Raw genomic sequence first — 17,142 nt, 5'->3', positions numbered from 1 at the left:
ATTTAACCGCCCAACACCAACAAGGGTATGAGTTAGTCAACGATGTTGGTTGAAAGTGAAACCCAACCTGCATCTCACCCAATAACCATCCCTGTCCAACAACGCCGCGTTGGTCGCAGGATCAGGTGTCATTTTATTTTCGTCGCAAGGGGCATCCATCACCAAATTCTTTCTCTCTCTGCCATCCCCACTCAAGTCGATCATCTACTCGCGCATCACCGTCAGCAGTCATGACAACACAGGCTCCAGCTCTCACAACAACCTTCACACCCGCGAAATCATGTTTTCAGTATTACAAATACAGATACACAGGCGATGAACTCACATGTCTAGAAGGCGGCACCGGTGCGCCCAGTGCGTGCACCTACATGCAGCTGGGTCCTTCAGGGAGCGACGCAAACTGTTTCCCCAGCAGCTTGGAACTCGGCTCGACGTTTTACTACTCTCCTGGTGTATGTCCCAGCGGATATGAAGTCGCATGTAGCTCGACAGTCGGCGGCGAGACAAGAGCGACGTGCTGTCCAAGGTACAAAAGCCAATTGTTATTCATGGGCGTACTGACGGTGGTGTAGTTCATTTAGTTGTCAAACGGAGTCAGGCTGGCCTTGGTACAGCACTGATCTTTGCACTATTGCGATCCCACGAACGGTCGAGGTGATAGTTTCCGAATCAGTTGTTGGAGGAGATTGGAAGAGGACTACTGTTAGCGGAGCTGCGGCTAATGCAATTGGTATTCCTATCCGCTGGCATTCCTCCGATTTTGCATCCACCACAACTGGAGCGAGAACTTCTGCAACTGGTAGCGCGACTGAAACGATTTCTTCTTCGACCAGCGAGCCTTCGAGTGATTCGTCGTCAGATAATGGGGGATTGAGCACTGGAGCCAAGGCAGGCATCGGAGCTGGCGTTGGAGTTGTAGCTCTTGTTGGATTAGCAGCACTAGGTTGGTTTATACTCCGGGCGAGAAGGGCTAAGCAGGCAAGTATGGCTGCTGCTGCTAGGGAAGAGGAGGCCAAGGAGCCTCAGATGCAGCCGCAACTGCATCCATGGGAGCTTGATAGTCACGAGGCTATGATACCGGCGGAGCTACCGTCGGATAGTGTCAGTCATATGGGGTACAAATAGAGCAGGAAATAATAGGTAATTTTAGCGTTGAAATTCTTTTTGTTTTTTTTTTCAATTACACCCAGCGTTGCGTTACTGAATCTCAAACAACCTCTCTCATCAGCTGTCGCGATCGTTGGTACGCGACCGCCAAAGGGCATTGACGTGGTCCTGGCCTTTCGATTGCCCACAATAACGCAACGATCCGGACTCTGTTGGTTGCGACATTGCCAAGAGCAACATTCAATTTTTCAAGTCACATCGATTGGCATGGTGGGGGCTGTGAAGCGCTTAGAAGCTATCCGAAAACCCGGGCGCTTGCACAGCCAAGATGATTGGAGAATGCATCCCAGCAATGTGGTTCCGTAGCATGTTCACCTCAGAAATCTATCTCTTAATTGTCGACTTAAAAAGATGAGAAAGTTATATTAACCGCAAACTTAAGCGCCCGCGCATTGTTGAACTTCAATTGAACGATATGTTCCCAATGTGCTGTCACGGCAGTCGAAGCAAGCAGCCGAGCAATAATGATCAATCCATTCCCCTCATTCTGGCGGCCCACTAGCCAATTACAGCACTTATGAAAGCTGTCAAGGAGCGACCTGCTGGGCACGTCAGTGGGATATTTTCATCCTACCACGTTGCTCACGCTCATCAATGGCCTTATGCTTGGTATTGTATTATTCTAAGACTCAAACATGTAAGTCCATTGTATTCGTGAGAAGTGAGTCGTGTGATGAGTTGTTTGATCATAAAAACATGACCTACTCTAGCGATGCTTACGCTGACTAAAAGCGCCTGGACTGACGGACAATTACCTATGCCGAGCGGACATTGTAAATCCTTCTGGACATTAAGTTGTGCCGTTGATTAACTAGCGATAACTAATAGCCAATCAGGCTGTGTCAATTCAAGTCAGTAGATTAACCACGGACTTTTACAGCGGACCAACGTAGAATTGTCTGGGTTGTGAACAACAGCCACGGACTTTGACGACGGACGAGCACCTAAGATTATTTGGAATATTCTAACATTCCGAGAGCGATCTAGTAATGCAATGCGCCAATTGAGAATGAATATAAAGCAGCGTCTGAGTGGGAAGACTTGAGTTACAATTCACGCATTGACGTATAACACTATCTGCCTCAAAAGCAATCTGCCAAAATGTCCAAGACCATTGTTGTCATAGGTGTTACTGGAGCTCAGGTATGCGAAAGATTAAATCAGGTAACAACTTTCTAACATGTATAGGGAGGATCCGTGGCTCAAACATTCCTCCAGCTCCCCGGATGGAATGTCCGTGGCGTCACACGCAACCCTGAAGGGGAGCCCGCAACGCGTCTAAAGTCTGAAGGTGTTGAGATCGTCCAAGGCGATCTAGATGATAAGGAATCCTTGATCCGGGCTTTCAAGGGTGCTCACGTTATCTTCTCCAACACTGATTTCTTCACCCATCTACAGCAGGCAATGGCCCAACCCGATATAACAAAGAACCGTACGACCCTCGAATACTCCTACGATCGAGAAGTTATCCAAGGCATCAATATTGCAGAAGCAGCAGCAGACCCCTCAGTCATCAAGACTCTGGAGCGCTTTGTCATGTCAACACTCAGCCATGCCACAAAGTGGAGTGGTGGGAAGTACACAAAGGTCTATCATTTTGACAGCAAAGCCGCAATGATCAAGGCTACTGAGGAACGTTTCCCGGAAGTAGCAGCTAGAATGAGTACCGTGACTATCGGGCATTATGTCACAGTTTGGAAGCTTTTCGACAGACTAGCTCCCAAGCTTCAGCCGGATGGTAGTTATTTAATGGCCAGAAACACGCCGTCGGAGTTCAAGATGCCGTTCATCGTCACAGAGCGGGACACAGGTGCTTTTGTCAAGGCCTTAGTTGATCTGCCGCCTAACAAACATATTCTGGGCGTCTCGGAGGAGATGACCTTGCCTCAATGGGTGGAGATATGGGGACGTGTTAATGGAGTGAAAGCGGCGTACAAGGAAATTTCACGAGATGAATTGTTTGAAGGCGTTCCGGAGGACTTTGCCAATGAGATTGGGGATGCTTTCGATTACTATCATGAGTTTGGCTTGTCTGGTGGAGATCCAGCAGTGTTGCATCCAGACCAGCTTGGGGTTAAGGTCCCGGTCACCTCGATGGAGGAGTATATCAGAAGTGAAGATTGGTCTACAGTCATCCAGTCGCCCTAAGTACATCTAGTTCGTTACCCGCAATGCGAAACGTTTAATTTCGTTGAGCCTCCCAGTCATACTCCCATACCTTGACACCATCTACGACTAGGTCATAATGAACAAGTAGTTTGCTTGCTTGTGTCGTGTCAAACGTGACCTTGCCGAATTTTGAAGAGCCCCAGGGGTATGAATAAATTGACAGATCAGTGTCCTCAATCTCCCTGTGAAACCTGTCGAACGGCTCGTAGAACTGATTCAACGGCGAAGTGGAGAACTCGATAACAGGCTTGTCACCTTTTGCATTGGCTGGGAAAAATGTTGTAGCATGTTCATGGCGATCCTATGGTGTGTTAGCTTCACCTTTGAATCCGTAATAAGGGGAACCCACACCGCTGAGAATAATAGCGCCACCGTTCTGCTTCATTATATCCAGGATCGAATCACGCTCCCAGAGAAAGCCAGACCAACTGTCTGCCGAGTCTGGGCCCCTCCAATTCCTCGTGAAAGGCACGCTGCTGACTATGACTTTCCAGTCAGACTCTGATATGAGCCACTCTTTCAAAGCAACGAGCTGGGCTTCACCAAGCATTGTCTTCTCTGGCCCATCAGCCGCTGCATTATCCGATCGATATCGCCTGGTATCCAAGACGAAAAATGCAACGCCTTGATATCGAAAGGTGTAATACGTCTTGTCAGCACCATACTCTGATGGCGGGTTCGCGTTTCCATGGTAGTTCCAGAATGGTTGCATCGCCGTCTTGTAAAGCTCCGTGTCATTCCCTGCCCAGTCATTTATAATCTCGTGATCGTCATAGACATGTATCCACGGGGTAGCACGAAGTTGAGAGGACCAGGAAGAGGAGGCATATACTTGTCGATATGCCGCAGAGTATGCGTCTGCATCCCAGCCTAGCGGGATAGGAAGATCGATGTAAATGAAGTCGCCCAAAAATAGTACCATATCCACTGGACTGTCAGAAAGGTAGTTGCTTAAATGTTCAAGGCCTTTGATTCGAAGACCATGATTCAAAGGGTTGTACGGGTAGAATGGCTTGATGCAGCTTGATGAAACAAGACTCCAAGGCTTCAAGTCGCTGCCTGGCTGAGCCTGCGTTCGAAACGACCCAGTATGGCTTGCGTGGGTTGAGTACGTGTAAGGAGTGTCTGGCTCTAGACCTTCAACCAAGACTGTTCCAACATAGTCAGAATGTTCACTTAGCAAAACCGACTTGGTTACTTGGGTCTCTGCTTGGTCGTCAGACGCTGACGTGACTATGATCTCAACATAATCAGTTATAGGAGCTCTCAATACAATTCGAGCCGTCGAGTGATCCACAAAGCCAACCCTGGAGAGGGACAGTTCGTCACTTTGATGCAGAAGATGGCCCCTGAAAAGAAAGTCGAGAACAGCCACAAGACATGCCAAATTGATGATGAAGCCGCCCGCCGTGAATGATGGTCTATCTCTATCAACGACAGCCAGCAACGGGGCGGAGACTAGGCGTCTCCTAACCCGAAGCTTGCGGCATTTCAGCAGAACTAGCTCTGCGCTGAATGCAAGCAGAAAAACTATAAAGCTCCCATAAATGCGATCTAGATATCGTGTTCCGATGGGATGCTGCGACACGTCAGCATATCATCGGTCATCGAGGCGAGCGAACTTACAAACCGGACAAACAGTATAGACGTATAGCGCAAGGTAACTGACGCTGCTGAGATTATAGCGTCAAGTACACTCAGTATTAACGATTTGCTAAACATGATTTTCGTTACGACTGTCTTACTTCTCGCAATGTTCCTCCCTGCAAACGGGGATGGATTAGTCTAACATGAGTGTCTTATCACAGTGAAAGCATAGGGTTCCATCCGTTATTTTGTCGCTATCCACCAAGACATCTAGGATCCTGACTCAGTAAAATGATCCTATCTTCTAGTAAAGTGGACCCCGAAATCCTCCGTTACATCCAAAGTGAATTTAATCAGCGTTAACATAAGCTCTTACCTCTTCGATAAGCTTACCCAGCCCACGTGCGATCAACGCTCCACTTTATACGGAACCCAACTGCCGGGCCAAGATGTCTACACGGAACCGCTAACGGCGTGGGGCTCCACTATCGCCGGCACGTAAAACCCGGGAGCTTGGGTTGGCCGAAGCCACGTGCTTATTGACTGTGTCCCAGTCGTCGATGCAGGCCGTTCTTCCCGGTAATATCGGACAACTTTGGATATGAAATTATCCGTTCGTGGAATATTATGGGTCCTTTGATACAACAGGGTTTGGACTACTTAGTGGGAAATTTAATGCCGCCGATGAACTTTCAGACGTTTGGGAACTACGTTGCACTAGGAGGTTGAGAGCTCATATAAGACGTAAGACGTAGATATTACCGTCTTGTTAGATTCCACTGCCAATCAACACTATTGACCGTCTCAATTGTGCTACAGCGTTTGAGGATCAGCCATGTCTGACAACAACAAGAACGAGATGTCTTCAGACAAAACTGTCGCAGTCTCATCAAATGAAAGCATCTCTGCCGAGACAGAGATCAATGAACCTGGACAGCGTACGCCTGGCCAACTCGACGTCTTGGTTCAGGGAGTTGCTCTCTTCTCAGATGGCTACAACATCCAGATCATTGGGTACATGAACACTGTTCTAGCCAAGTTGTAAGCTATACAACTATCCTCACCTGATGCCTCCAGTTGTTGACGAACTATAGATACCCAAAGCAGATGACCGCCGAAGTCAAAACCAGGTTGTCCAACTCCATCCTCATCGGCGACATCTTCGGTATGCTCCTCTTTGGCCTCTGCATTGACCGGTTCGGTCGACGTGTCGGAATATACTTGACAACTCTATTCTTGGTTCTGGTATGTAGCCTCGTCCCCATCAAGAAACAAAATCTGATAAATAGCGTAGGGTATCGTTATCGCCACTGCAGCACACGGCGTCACTGTGGAGGGTATGTTTTGGATGATGGTCGTTGGCCGCGGTGTCGCTGGTGTTGGAGCAGGTATGTCTCTTGGACTCCTACAATATCTCCATGTATTTGGTGACTTTCTGACTATCTAGGTGGTGAGTATACCGTGTGCACTTCGCAAGCCGTAGAGTGCGCCGATAGCACCGAGGCTATGCGGAAGCGACGTGGTATGCTCGTTGCGGTCGCCACAAACGCTGCCATCATTTCCGGTTTCGTAGCCTCGAGCATCATATCCCTGATCGTCATTGCAGCATATAAAGGTGTTCCCCACGATGGAATCTGGCGCATCTGCTTCGGTATTGGTATCATCGTAAGTCTTCCCCTGCCTCTACTGATATCTCTGGGCTCACCTACATAAGCTTCCACTTGGCATCTTCTTCTTCCGCCTTCGCTTGATGGACTCCACACAGTATAAGAAGCATGCCATTCAGCACAAGATACCATACAAGCTTGCCATTAAGTATTACTGGAAACCTCTTCTTGGCTGCTGCTCTGCCTGGTTCCTTTACGACGCCGTGGTTTACCCTTTTAATCTCTTGGCACCAACTCTAGTCGCAGGCTTCTCGGATAACCAGACCATGCAAGAGTCCATTGGCTGGTCCGCACTGATCAACTTCTTCGCACTGCCCGGCGCATTCATCGGAGCCCTGCTCATGGACCGTATTGGTCGACGTCAAACTTATGCCCTGGGTTGGTCTATAGTCTGTGTGTTTGGCTTCGTCATCGGAGGCACCATGTACCCTCTCAACAGCCCTTCAGCCTTCCCAGCCTTTGTCACGCTCTATGGTCTCTTCCAAACCTTTTTGTCCGTAGGTCCTGGAGATTGTAACTTCCTAGTCAGCAGCGAAAGTTTTCCTACTCCGCTGAGAGGCCACTTTCTTGGGTTCGCCGCAGCCATTGGTAAGGTTGGTGCTGCGGTCGGTACCCAGGCGCTGAGCAAGTGTCTTGTCAGCTTTGACGACAAACTCAAGGGTCAACAAGTTGTCTTTCTCATCGGCAGTGCTATTTCAGTAGTTGGAGTCCTTTGCGTTTGGTTCTTGATCCCAAATGTAGGTCGCTTCTCCAAATCCCCAAATTAATTTGTAGTGGTACTAACATGTCATTCAGCACCCCAAAACGCTCGAAGAGGAGGACGCTCGTTTCAAGGCTTATTTGGAGGACAATGGCTATGATACCAGCCAGATGGGGTTGAAAGGCTGACCTCAATGAGATTACGCTGCCAGAATCATGATAGGGAACAGTCAATTGGGTAGATTTCTTGCTACGTATCATTTCTTGATGAGGAATAGCTTATTTGCAAACCCCATGGGGAAGTCAAGCCTTATGTCATCGGAGGTTTCGGACGTTACAGCAATTCCGAATTTATATCTAGATTGCCGATCTCTTTAGTTTGTCTGATGCCAACTGATGCCAACAAGTCCGAACCTCCATATCGCTCCGGTAGCTTACCGAGGGTGCCCCGTCTTCGATTGTAATGAGTTAGATGACTTGTCATGTTCTCGATCATGGCGTCCCGAGAATGCCCCAGCTCATCTTCAAGCAGTAGTCCTGATATATCGTGATTGGATTATAAAATCCCTTGTTAGTGGTTCAAGTTGATATCAAGAAAAATAAACAACAACTAAAGCAAGCTACCAATTAACTTAGAAATTCACCAAACATTTCCATATCATACCTTTCGCAATTCTTCACCATGTCGACTACATCTCGAGTCAAGGAACAACCCTACTTTGTGACTGAGGAAATGCTGAAATACCTGCCGCCTTACCTCCAGGGAGTAGGCGAAACTGTCAGCGAGGTAGAGTGTAACACCTCAGGAGTTTGGCCTGATTGGGTCAAGGGCACCTTCATTCGGTTCGCCAATCCAGCCCTCAATTGGTTGTTTGATCCTAGGACACGAGAGACCATCGTCTAGATCAAAACCAATTTACACGAGACCTCGGCTAATGTATTCATATCTAGCATGGGAGTTGGTCGTTTTGTCGTTCCTCTGTCCGATGACGGCTCAAAGCCTAATGCAGTATTACAACACTGGTTCGACGGGCTAGCCATGCTCCATAAATTTCGTATGGAAGACGGCCGCGTTTACTACACCAGCCGGTACACCGCTGAGGGCGTAATCAAGAGAGCCAAAAAGAATGGCTTTTTGCAAACCTTGATAGCGGGCCTAAATCCAAATGCACCGCTCAAGGATGCTCAGGACCCTTGCTCGGCGCTTCTTGGTGCCCAGCAATCAGTCTGGATTCCCACGGGCCACATTGGCCCCGATGAGTTTAACGTCAACGTTGTCCTTCGCAGGGCATTTCATATCCCCACACATGAAAATCCTTACGACAAAGGTACACCCTCAAAGAGACCGGAGAAGGAAGAGGTAATAGTTCCTCTTTATGTCTTAACTGCCAGGGTATTAATGTTCATAGATCCTTGTCTCCACTGACTTTAACATGCTCCAGATCGTTGACGGAAAAACGCTTGAGCCTAAACGCATGCTAACCTATGCAGCTATCGATCCCGAGCTCGAAGGATTCGGTATCTGCTCTCATGCTCTCAAAGACCGACATAGGGGTGAGGAATACAACTACCTCATCGACCCAAAGACTGGCGTCTTGTCCGTATTTGCACTCGACCTCAAGACTAACCCTTGCAAACTTTTATGGAAGAGTCCTATCCCTTGCAGGCCATGCTATGTTCACTCAATGGCCATGTCTAGCAAATATGTTATATTCATTCGCAATGTGAGCAAATCTACTGTCCCGCAGTATGACCAAGCCTACTGACAACTATCTGTATAGCCCATCTCTATGGACTTATCGGACACCTCCAAGGGATTCATCCAGTCAATGGTTTATGAGCCTGACTCCCCTACCGAATTCTTCGTACTCGACAAGAGCACTGGAAAACAGTAAGACCAGCCTAGGTTCTATACTTTAACACACGTGTACTAGTAAGAGTTCTGACTCTGTAATTTAGCATCGCTTCATATAATCTCCCAGATAACATCATGTTCTTCCATACCGTAAACGGCTATGATTACGTGGATCCTCATACGAATGAGGTGAATATCCACATTGACCTCTGTGCATACTCGGATCGCGTCCCGTTCAACGACTATCACCTCAGCAACATCCTAGATCCTAGTGCGCCATTCCAAGACGGAGTTTTGGTGCGCTACGAGCTCGAAAGCGTGGGAAAAGTCGATCCTACCACATTCACGCAGGCGACAACCAAGGCTGCTATCGGAAGAACATTCCTAGAGCTACCACGGATTGCCAAGAGCGCTTCAATGGTGCATGGCTATCGTTATGTCTACGGCATCTCGGGCCATGGCGGACCATCCCCCGGAACCAGTGTCCCCATTGGTCGTTTAGGAAATGGCTTGAAAGCGGTGCATTGCAGTTTTCTCAGTCACGTTACCAAGTGCGACTGGGAGACAGGAACCTTCAAGGAATGGTGGCCGGAGAATGGGGAGAGTGCGCCTTGCGAGCCTATTTTCATCCAGAGACCAGGAGCCAGAGACGAGGACGACGGTATCGTGCTCACCATCGTCATTAATCGCGAGGCTACTCATAGCGTTCTTGTTGCCATAGACGGCAAGACTTTCAGGGAGATTGCTCGTGCCGATATGCCACAAGTCTATGCTTTAGGACCACATGGAACTTTCATTGAGGGAGAATTTGGTATCTAGGAAATCTCAAGATGACCAATCTGGATAAATCTACCACGCCTTTATGTGGTAGACTACATAGAGAGGAAATAGAATTACCACTCGGAGCCAATCTTTTCTCAACATCACAGTTTATTTAGGTTCCTCAAGAACACGATACTCGCAATCAGCAGGGCCGTCCCCGTTAACATTGACCATATCCTGAGGGCACGCGCTCATGACGACAATAAGATCAACCTCAGCTCTCAGAATGACATACTGGCCCTTGTCGCTAGTCGGGGAACGGATATCAAATCCACCATGATGATCAACAGCCACATTCATGAACAAATTGAGTGGATCGGGGACCCAATCGTCTCTGGGCCTGATATGCGGCAACTCAGCCAGGGCTTTGTGCAGGTTATCTTGGCAACTGTCATGATACCCTACAGCACCCAATTGGCGATAGCGCTCAGCATCGCAAGCGGGGAAGAGTAAGTCGTGGATGCCTGGGGTCGTGTCATCGACAAGAGTCAAGATGGGTTTGCGGCGACAACTGTATAACTTGTCTCCCTTGCGTAAAGAGATGCTTGAAAGCATTGCTCGAGTATGACTAGTCGACAGATATTCATAACCATCTTTGCAAGTGAAAGCCCAAAAGTCGACCACTTGCTTTCCATGCGTATTGATGACTTGAAGACTCCGGCCCTGCTTTAGCATGACGGCTACACCTTGCCGGGCGGGAAGTTGAGGCATGTTGACAGGGCAGACCCAAGGGATGGATAAGTGAGATTGAAGACAAGGAGTAGCAAAGAAGATTGTTTGCAAAGAGTTATATAATGGTTTACGAGTTTAAGTCCTATTTATGGTTTATTGTAAAGTCAGCATGCCTAGAGTCAGCAATGACGTCAACAGGCCGTTAGCCTTAGGTCTAGGTTAAGGGAACTCAATCTTGGCGTTGGTGAAATATTATGCCATTCAGGCCAACTGAAGAAAAAACAGTAATTACAAATAAGAACGAGTGGAGCCCGTCTTCCGGTAAGAGATGGTAAAGATATTTCTGATCACTGTTTTTGAAGTTCAACCTCTCCCGCTATATGCATTCTATCTTCTAGACGTGGAACTAAAAGACGTGGACTACGCATCAAAGGAGAAAATTGGATCGCTTGAAGCTGAAGCGATCTCAAGAGTCGGAGAAGACTGGAAAAAAAAGATACACACGCGATGTAGTAATCTACTCATTGTGGATAGCTGCGAGCACCCGGTGTTCTTGGAACAGCCTGTCAACTTCCTGCACCGAACTGTACGGGGCTTTCTCAGAGACCAGTACATTCGCCAACTTGAGGCGGTGGTAAACACTCATTTCGTGCCACCAATATCCCTCTGCCGCATTTTCTTGTTCTTTCTAAAGAAGCAGTATCAGCATAACCTCAACACCAAACGGCAATACAACAGCATGATGGGACTCGTGGATGAGCTTCTCTACTGCGCGCGTGAGGCAGAAAACCATGAGCTGTACGAACACCAACACGCCTCTCCTGTTGCAGACATATTGGATCAGGTTGATGCAGTCAATACCTTGCTCATGAAGAAGTCAAGAGCGGTAAGGAATCATTGGATACATGCCAGAGACCCTCCAGCACCTCGAGGACTTGGTGAATACAATGAGGGGCATCGCCATAACTGGATCGCTTTGACTATACAAGCGAGATTGGTCAAGTACATGAGGGATATTGGAGGCAAAGGGTGGCCTGCCGCCAAAGAGTGGCCGGCCACTGCTTGACTACGCCCTACGTTCTCGCAGAGTCACGCCCATCCAGGTACCATACCATTTGCAACGAAATGAACCAAACATCGATAGATCAATGGTGAAATTAGTGCTTGAGCGCAAAGCAGACCCTAACCAAGTAGTCTTCTCTCACCAAGACCGAACTGTCTGGGCACTATTCTTGATATGTTGCTGGGAATCGGCGAATCGCCCAGAGGCAACACCTATCTCTGTTAGAGAATGGTTTGAAGTCAGTAAGCTACCTATAGACTACGGGGCACAGTCAGATTGTTTCAGTGCAGCAGACTTGAGCTATCTGGGAAGCATGCAGGATGTTCTGGTGACGATATTTGGCGAGTCGCAGGCTCCGACACTGCTACGGTTAATGGAGAGCAGGCCGCAGAAGACACAAGGTGGTTGTTCAATACAATAACACATAGTAACACTAATATCCTGAACGTATGGCATGAAAAGATAGATACATGGGGTTTTAGAACAATAGATATTCAGAATGCTGAGGGCAAGCAGTTGGTGGAAACCTCTCAGCAGCCAAAAGAAAATCGTTACCTAGCCATGAAAAACCTTTAATAAGAACATATTCGTCGAATGACACTGAACTGAGTGTTATTTCCTTCGACCGGCTTGCTCGCGACGTTTACCACATAGTTGCGCGTTCTTCTCAGGTCCAAAGACGCGTCGATTTCACAGACACGTTGAATGCCAAACTCCCTCCCAACGCCGCCGTATACGCCAGATCCCAAGTCAGACTCGATCCGCTGAGGTAGGGACTATCGGGGCTCTGCTTCCTGAAGAATGCATGACTCTCAATGGCACCAGCCTTATCTGCAATAGCGAGGTTTGCATAGATATGACCTGCAAAACCGCCGCTGCTAAGAGATCCAGACTTGTTGCCAGCGAAATACTGATCCCACTCCTCACGTACAAAGAAAGGTTTGCGGACATAAGCGCTGCTCGGCACAATCGGAAGCATGTGTATCCCTTGGATAAACGCGATGTCGTCGCCAAAGTATGTCGTGTGATTGACCTTTCTGTCCCAGAGGATGCCCGTCGCGCGGTTCTCAATAAAGTTGGCTGGTTGGACGGCGTTGTCGCTTGCCAGGAGGAAGTATGACTGGAGACTACGCGCAGTGACGGCAAGTTGGAGGTTACCACGGGCTTCGAGGTTGGCGTCATTAATTACCTTACCCCACATCTTGATAGCGTAGGTTGAGAAGGCGTCTTCGGCTGAGGACTCTTGATCCTTGCCATCAGGTGCCTCAAGGACACCACGGGCCCAGCTGTGGCCGTGGAACCAGTCGAAGGATCGGGAAAATGGGAAGAAAGGGTCTTCGGCAGATGGGTTCGACCAGTCACGGATCAGGTTGTTGACCCAAATCTTGTTGACACCACCATTCTTGCTCAGCCAAGAGGGATCAAAGTGAGCAATGATTGCGGCAGTGTACACATAGTAGCCGTAGTGAAAGTTATGATCGTTGTAGTATGTGTTCCCGAAGTCGATTGAGGAGTCGTTATTACCGTAAGACGCAGAAGAGACCAGACCCTTCCACACGGCATCGTAGCATAGAGGGTTTGGTTCCTCATTCATGATGTACCTTTCAAAAGCAGCTTCAAGCTTTGAAAGCGAACTGACTGTGAGTGACATGTCTCCAGCAATGTTGTGGACAGCATAAAGTGCTCTCGCGTAGACCGAAAAAGCGATTCCACCATAATACTTGGATGTAAGATTGGTAAGTTTTGTGATATCCCTGGCGAGCTCGGCTTTTGCAGCCTTGATAATCGCCGCCTTGGCGCCTTGAGATACTGTTGCGGCAGAGCCCACCGATCCGAGACGCGGTGACCATGGATCGAATCCAATATCTGTAGGGAGCTCGTATTCCACCATAGTGAACTGGTCTGCAACTACAGCCGTGGCCATTCCCTTGGTCGTGCTGGCCAACGCGATGTTGGTGAGACCCCTCGCTGTCTCTGCGCTAAGTGACTGAACGTGATGCGGCAAAGCAAACATGAGCAATGTTCGTTCCTCTACCCCCTGCTTCTTCCAGGCCAGGGTGTATGTCCCAGTGCGACCGGAAACACTACCCGAGATGGTGGCGCCAACTGGGTACACTCCAGCAGCTTTGTTAAAAATGTCAATGCCAGCTGCTCCAGCGGGATTCTTGGCAACTTGCACTGTTCCAGTAAAGTTCCTCGGACCCAGGATTGTTCCTTTGTCCGTGATTTGAAGGGTTGGCCGTCCAGGCCAGCAGGTTGGGGTAAGGTAGATCAACCAACTCGACCCGTCGCCCAATTGGACATTCCACCCATACACCGAAGGGCCGGAGCCGGCAGCGCTCAGATGAAGGTCAGTAATATTCGAGAACCGCTTCTGCGATTGAATAACAACAGTCGCTTTGCTGTAGACACCAGTGACGAAAGCCATGCCCTGGACGAGAGGGAATGATATAAGAGGCTTCGCACCTCTCCTCGGTGCAAGATTCACATTGGCAGAGAATGCAGCCAGCGAGTCCGTGGTAAGAACGGTTCCATTCTGTAACTCTCGCGCCGAAAGAGCGATTGATTGGCGAAACGCAGGATCTTCAAAAGACTTTACGGGATCTCCGGGCCCATAGATAAAGTCGTCCCTGTCCGCATGAGAAATCGACAAGCCGTGACCTTGTTTGACCGTGTCATTGGACCACCAGACCGAGTAGGGGTGAGTCCATGTCGCATTATCCTGATCGTTTGCAAAGAAGTTGGCATAGAACTTGTTAGTTTAAATAGGATTATCCTTGTTGTCCACTGCGACGGGCTTTTGTGGATGATCTGCCCTGGAGGGAACTAGAATCGGCGGATCGTGCGAGATTTTGACAAAGACGTTTTCTGAGCTTCGCTTAGGTGCTGCTTCGTTTTGCGAAGAACTGTAAATATCTGATCGTCTGGGGTGACTATGACCATGCGACCCATAGTGGTGTCTGGAAGCGTGTATGACTCCGAATAGGAGAAGGATTACAATAAGGCTATAGCGAAGCATAGATGGAACTTTCCAGTGGGGAATGTGATTAACAAATGATATATGAAAATAAACGTCGAACTGACCTATAAACGGGCTTGCCTTCTTTTTTCAACTGTCCAAGAGTAGCGTTTAATAGAGTTTTCTACATTAAGGGGGATTTAAGTTTAAACTTTAAGCAACTTTAATTCAGGTTTATGCAGAGTTGCACTGCAAAGATGTTCTAGACAAACATTGCCAAACCTTAATAGTTACATCGTGCGCTGCGACAAGCTATATAGCCCTCTTATACGAAACTATTTTTAATTTCACATCTGCCGCTATGTCGTCCGAGCTTGCCGCTCATTATTTAACATGAAGCAGGCAAAATGCATCGAGCAACTAACGGTCAATTAACATGAAACATGGGAAGCTCTATCCAGGCTCTTGAAGGGCTGGTTTCAATATTGAAGCTATGTCCTTAGACGTCTCAAGAAATGACCATATTGGGGACTGCTATGGTCTTGTTCGGCTGGCATTCTTTTAACAGGCCTTTCGGGTAGAGCTCATTGTAAAGATATAGTCACGGGTCAAGTTGTTTTTCCACTCTCCTATGACCTGTGAAACTGTCGCATGTCATTGCTGCTCGGGCATATACACTCTCATTCAATTTAGTATGTACTAAGAACTATGTGATGCCACCTTCCCTCCATGCTCGCTGCCATAAAGTTCCTCAAAGGCTAAGCGTCTCTGAAATCAGGGCATTGACTTAAGCAGCTGTAGCGAAACCAATACGGGAGTTGGTGGTATCGTAAACAGAGTAATAGTTCTCAAGGAACTTCTGTCCGATAATGATGTTGACACCAGAGGAACCTCCATCGCCGATCCAGGAGTAGTATTTGCCAGAGCTCAGACCGAAGTTGCTATACTGAGCAGTAGGGATCAAGTACTGTGCGGGTGTGAGAGTGTAGGTTGTAGACCCAAACTTGATACCGAAGTTAGAGGTAGGCTTCTTAGTAAATGCAGCAAGGCCAGTCGAGCTATCAGTCGAACCACCAGCGGCAGACAGGAACTTGTTGTAGACACTAGTAGGGACGTAGATGAGCGTAGTGCCAGTGTCGACGATGCCGGTACCGGAACCAAGACTTGTGGATCCATAGGTAAAGCCAGAAACAGAGATACCCCAGTACTGAGAAGCTTGGCCACTGGTAAGAGTTGGGAAGTAGGTGAGGGACCCGGTGTACTTGGAGCTGTCGACACCACCGAGGGTCAACTCTCCATTGGTGTCACTATCATCGCTGCCAGACTCTGGCTTGAAGGAGACACCAAGCACCTCAGACGAGATGGAACCTTGGCTGTAGAGATTGTCCATAAATGTTGGAACGGTGTCGGCGTTGGAGACAGTGCTCTCAGTAAGATCAACGGGACCAAAGCCGATGATGCCATCTACACCTGAGAAACCGCTGGCACTGCTGGCCGCACCAATCGACTGTGCGGCAACACTGAGGCCGCCAAAGCTAACCTTGTCCTTGTACTCGGTGCCGGAGAACGAACCAGAGCCGTAAGAGACACTGACAGAACCGCCGGTAGACTTGCCGGTTGATGTTGGCTCACACTTGGTCTGAGCACCACACCAAGTGTTTGAAGCTATCCTATGTCAACGGGTGATTCCATTTAACGTCCGAAGAAAATGTGACTTACATCCAGTATCAACAATGAGATTCCAGGTCTTGCCTCCAATCACGACGGGCGCGACGTAGGAGACATCCTCGTTAGTGACAGAGCCAGAGCTGACGGCATCGACGTGGAAAGAATCCTCTCCATTGACCTTGCGGATACGGGCCTGGCCCTTTTGGACGATGGCCTTGATGGAGCTGGCCTTGACGACGTGCTTCAAGGGAAGAACGGCAGTCTTGGCCCTAGGCTCAAGGGGCGATGCTGAGACAGCAGCCGCAGCGGCAAGAGTGAGAGTGACAGCGAAGAGCATCTTTGCTGGGAGTTCGAGAATCCGGAGAATATGGCTGAGATGATGAGATGGTGATGAGATGAGACTGAGATGATGTTGAACGCCAGGCTACAAGCGTACTTATATATGTTGTAGTTGATAGTATGGCTTGATCTATCTACGACTTCTCGGAAAACCGGCATCGCGGAAGGGATAGCTATCTCCAAGCTTGACAAGTTGGACTAGGCTCCAAACACCTCTCAATACTCTAGATGGTGTTCGTACTCAGTATGAAGTGATCGTCGTGTGGATAGCTCTGTTGAATGCCACAAGCCACTAGCGTAGCGTGATAACTAGCACCTACCGCATTGGGCAGGTTCCGCGTCCAACTTGGTAATATGATAGGGTGTATAGCCGGTCAAGCGTCCAAACTAATCTCTCAATGCCGAGATGTTCGTCCAATCAACATCTTGTCATAGAGCAGTGTGACATTGGTACCCCAGAATCACGCCTTTGATC

The 17,142-nt window shown here is 48.5% G+C and overlaps 9 protein-coding genes across 9 annotated transcripts; 5 read left to right on the top strand and 4 right to left on the bottom strand.

Moving 5' to 3' along the window:
* Window positions 1-87: 87 nt before the first annotated feature.
* On the top strand, window positions 88-1,509 carry FVEG_00039 (hypothetical protein). Its single transcript, XM_018886472.1, has 2 exons — window positions 88-526; window positions 573-1,509. The coding sequence occupies exons 1-2, from the start codon at window positions 231-233 to the stop codon at window positions 1,123-1,125; spliced, it is 849 nt and encodes a 282-aa protein (XP_018742028.1). The 5' UTR covers window positions 88-230; the 3' UTR covers window positions 1,126-1,509.
* Window positions 1,510-2,268: 759 nt separating this feature from the next.
* FVEG_00040 (hypothetical protein) lies at window positions 2,269-3,315 on the top strand (the record flags this gene model as incomplete). The annotated part of the gene is made up of 2 exons (XM_018886473.1): window positions 2,269-2,310; window positions 2,356-3,315. The coding sequence occupies 2 exons, from the start codon at window positions 2,269-2,271 to the stop codon at window positions 3,313-3,315; spliced, it is 1,002 nt and encodes a 333-aa protein (XP_018742029.1).
* A 34-nt stretch (window positions 3,316-3,349) lies between these two features.
* On the bottom strand, window positions 3,350-5,058 carry FVEG_14571 (hypothetical protein; the record flags this gene model as incomplete). The annotated part of the gene is made up of 3 exons (XM_018903505.1): window positions 3,350-3,637; window positions 3,686-4,915; window positions 4,963-5,058. 3 exons carry the CDS (start codon window positions 5,056-5,058, stop codon window positions 3,350-3,352), a joined length of 1,614 nt encoding a protein of 537 aa, XP_018742030.1.
* A 700-nt stretch (window positions 5,059-5,758) lies between these two features.
* On the top strand, window positions 5,759-7,478 carry FVEG_00041 (hypothetical protein; the record flags this gene model as incomplete). The annotated part of the gene is made up of 6 exons (XM_018886474.1): window positions 5,759-5,964; window positions 6,018-6,168; window positions 6,218-6,311; window positions 6,371-6,588; window positions 6,638-7,327; window positions 7,386-7,478. 6 exons carry the CDS (start codon window positions 5,759-5,761, stop codon window positions 7,476-7,478), a joined length of 1,452 nt encoding a protein of 483 aa, XP_018742031.1.
* Window positions 7,479-7,971: 493 nt separating this feature from the next.
* On the top strand, window positions 7,972-9,963 carry FVEG_00042 (hypothetical protein; the record flags this gene model as incomplete). Its single annotated transcript, XM_018886475.1, has 5 exons — window positions 7,972-8,132; window positions 8,241-8,649; window positions 8,699-9,013; window positions 9,071-9,180; window positions 9,249-9,963. The coding sequence occupies 5 exons, from the start codon at window positions 7,972-7,974 to the stop codon at window positions 9,961-9,963; spliced, it is 1,710 nt and encodes a 569-aa protein (XP_018742032.1).
* On the bottom strand, window positions 9,942-10,677 carry FVEG_00043 (hypothetical protein; the record flags this gene model as incomplete). Its single annotated transcript, XM_018886476.1, has 1 exon — window positions 9,942-10,677. The coding sequence occupies one exon, from the start codon at window positions 10,675-10,677 to the stop codon at window positions 10,075-10,077; it is 603 nt and encodes a 200-aa protein (XP_018742033.1). The 3' UTR covers window positions 9,942-10,074.
* Window positions 10,678-10,966: 289 nt separating this feature from the next.
* FVEG_14572 (hypothetical protein) lies at window positions 10,967-11,704 on the top strand (the record flags this gene model as incomplete). The annotated part of the gene is made up of 1 exon (XM_018903506.1): window positions 10,967-11,704. The coding sequence occupies one exon, from the start codon at window positions 10,967-10,969 to the stop codon at window positions 11,702-11,704; it is 738 nt and encodes a 245-aa protein (XP_018742034.1).
* Window positions 11,705-12,368: 664 nt separating this feature from the next.
* On the bottom strand, window positions 12,369-14,653 carry FVEG_00044 (hypothetical protein; the record flags this gene model as incomplete). The annotated part of the gene is made up of 2 exons (XM_018886477.1): window positions 12,369-14,453; window positions 14,609-14,653. The coding sequence occupies 2 exons, from the start codon at window positions 14,651-14,653 to the stop codon at window positions 12,369-12,371; spliced, it is 2,130 nt and encodes a 709-aa protein (XP_018742035.1).
* A 794-nt stretch (window positions 14,654-15,447) lies between these two features.
* Window positions 15,448-16,665, bottom strand: FVEG_00045 (hypothetical protein; the record flags this gene model as incomplete). Its single annotated transcript, XM_018886478.1, has 2 exons — window positions 15,448-16,325; window positions 16,380-16,665. The coding sequence occupies 2 exons, from the start codon at window positions 16,663-16,665 to the stop codon at window positions 15,448-15,450; spliced, it is 1,164 nt and encodes a 387-aa protein (XP_018742036.1).
* Between the last annotated feature and the right edge of the window lie 477 nt (window positions 16,666-17,142).

This window comes from Fusarium verticillioides, chromosome 1 (genome assembly GCF_000149555.1).
Source record: "Fusarium verticillioides 7600 chromosome 1, whole genome shotgun sequence".
Lineage (NCBI taxonomy): Eukaryota > Fungi > Ascomycota > Sordariomycetes > Hypocreales > Nectriaceae > Fusarium > Fusarium verticillioides.
The sequence above is the reverse complement of the archived record's forward strand: the minus strand, read 5'-3'. Positions and strand labels throughout refer to the sequence as shown.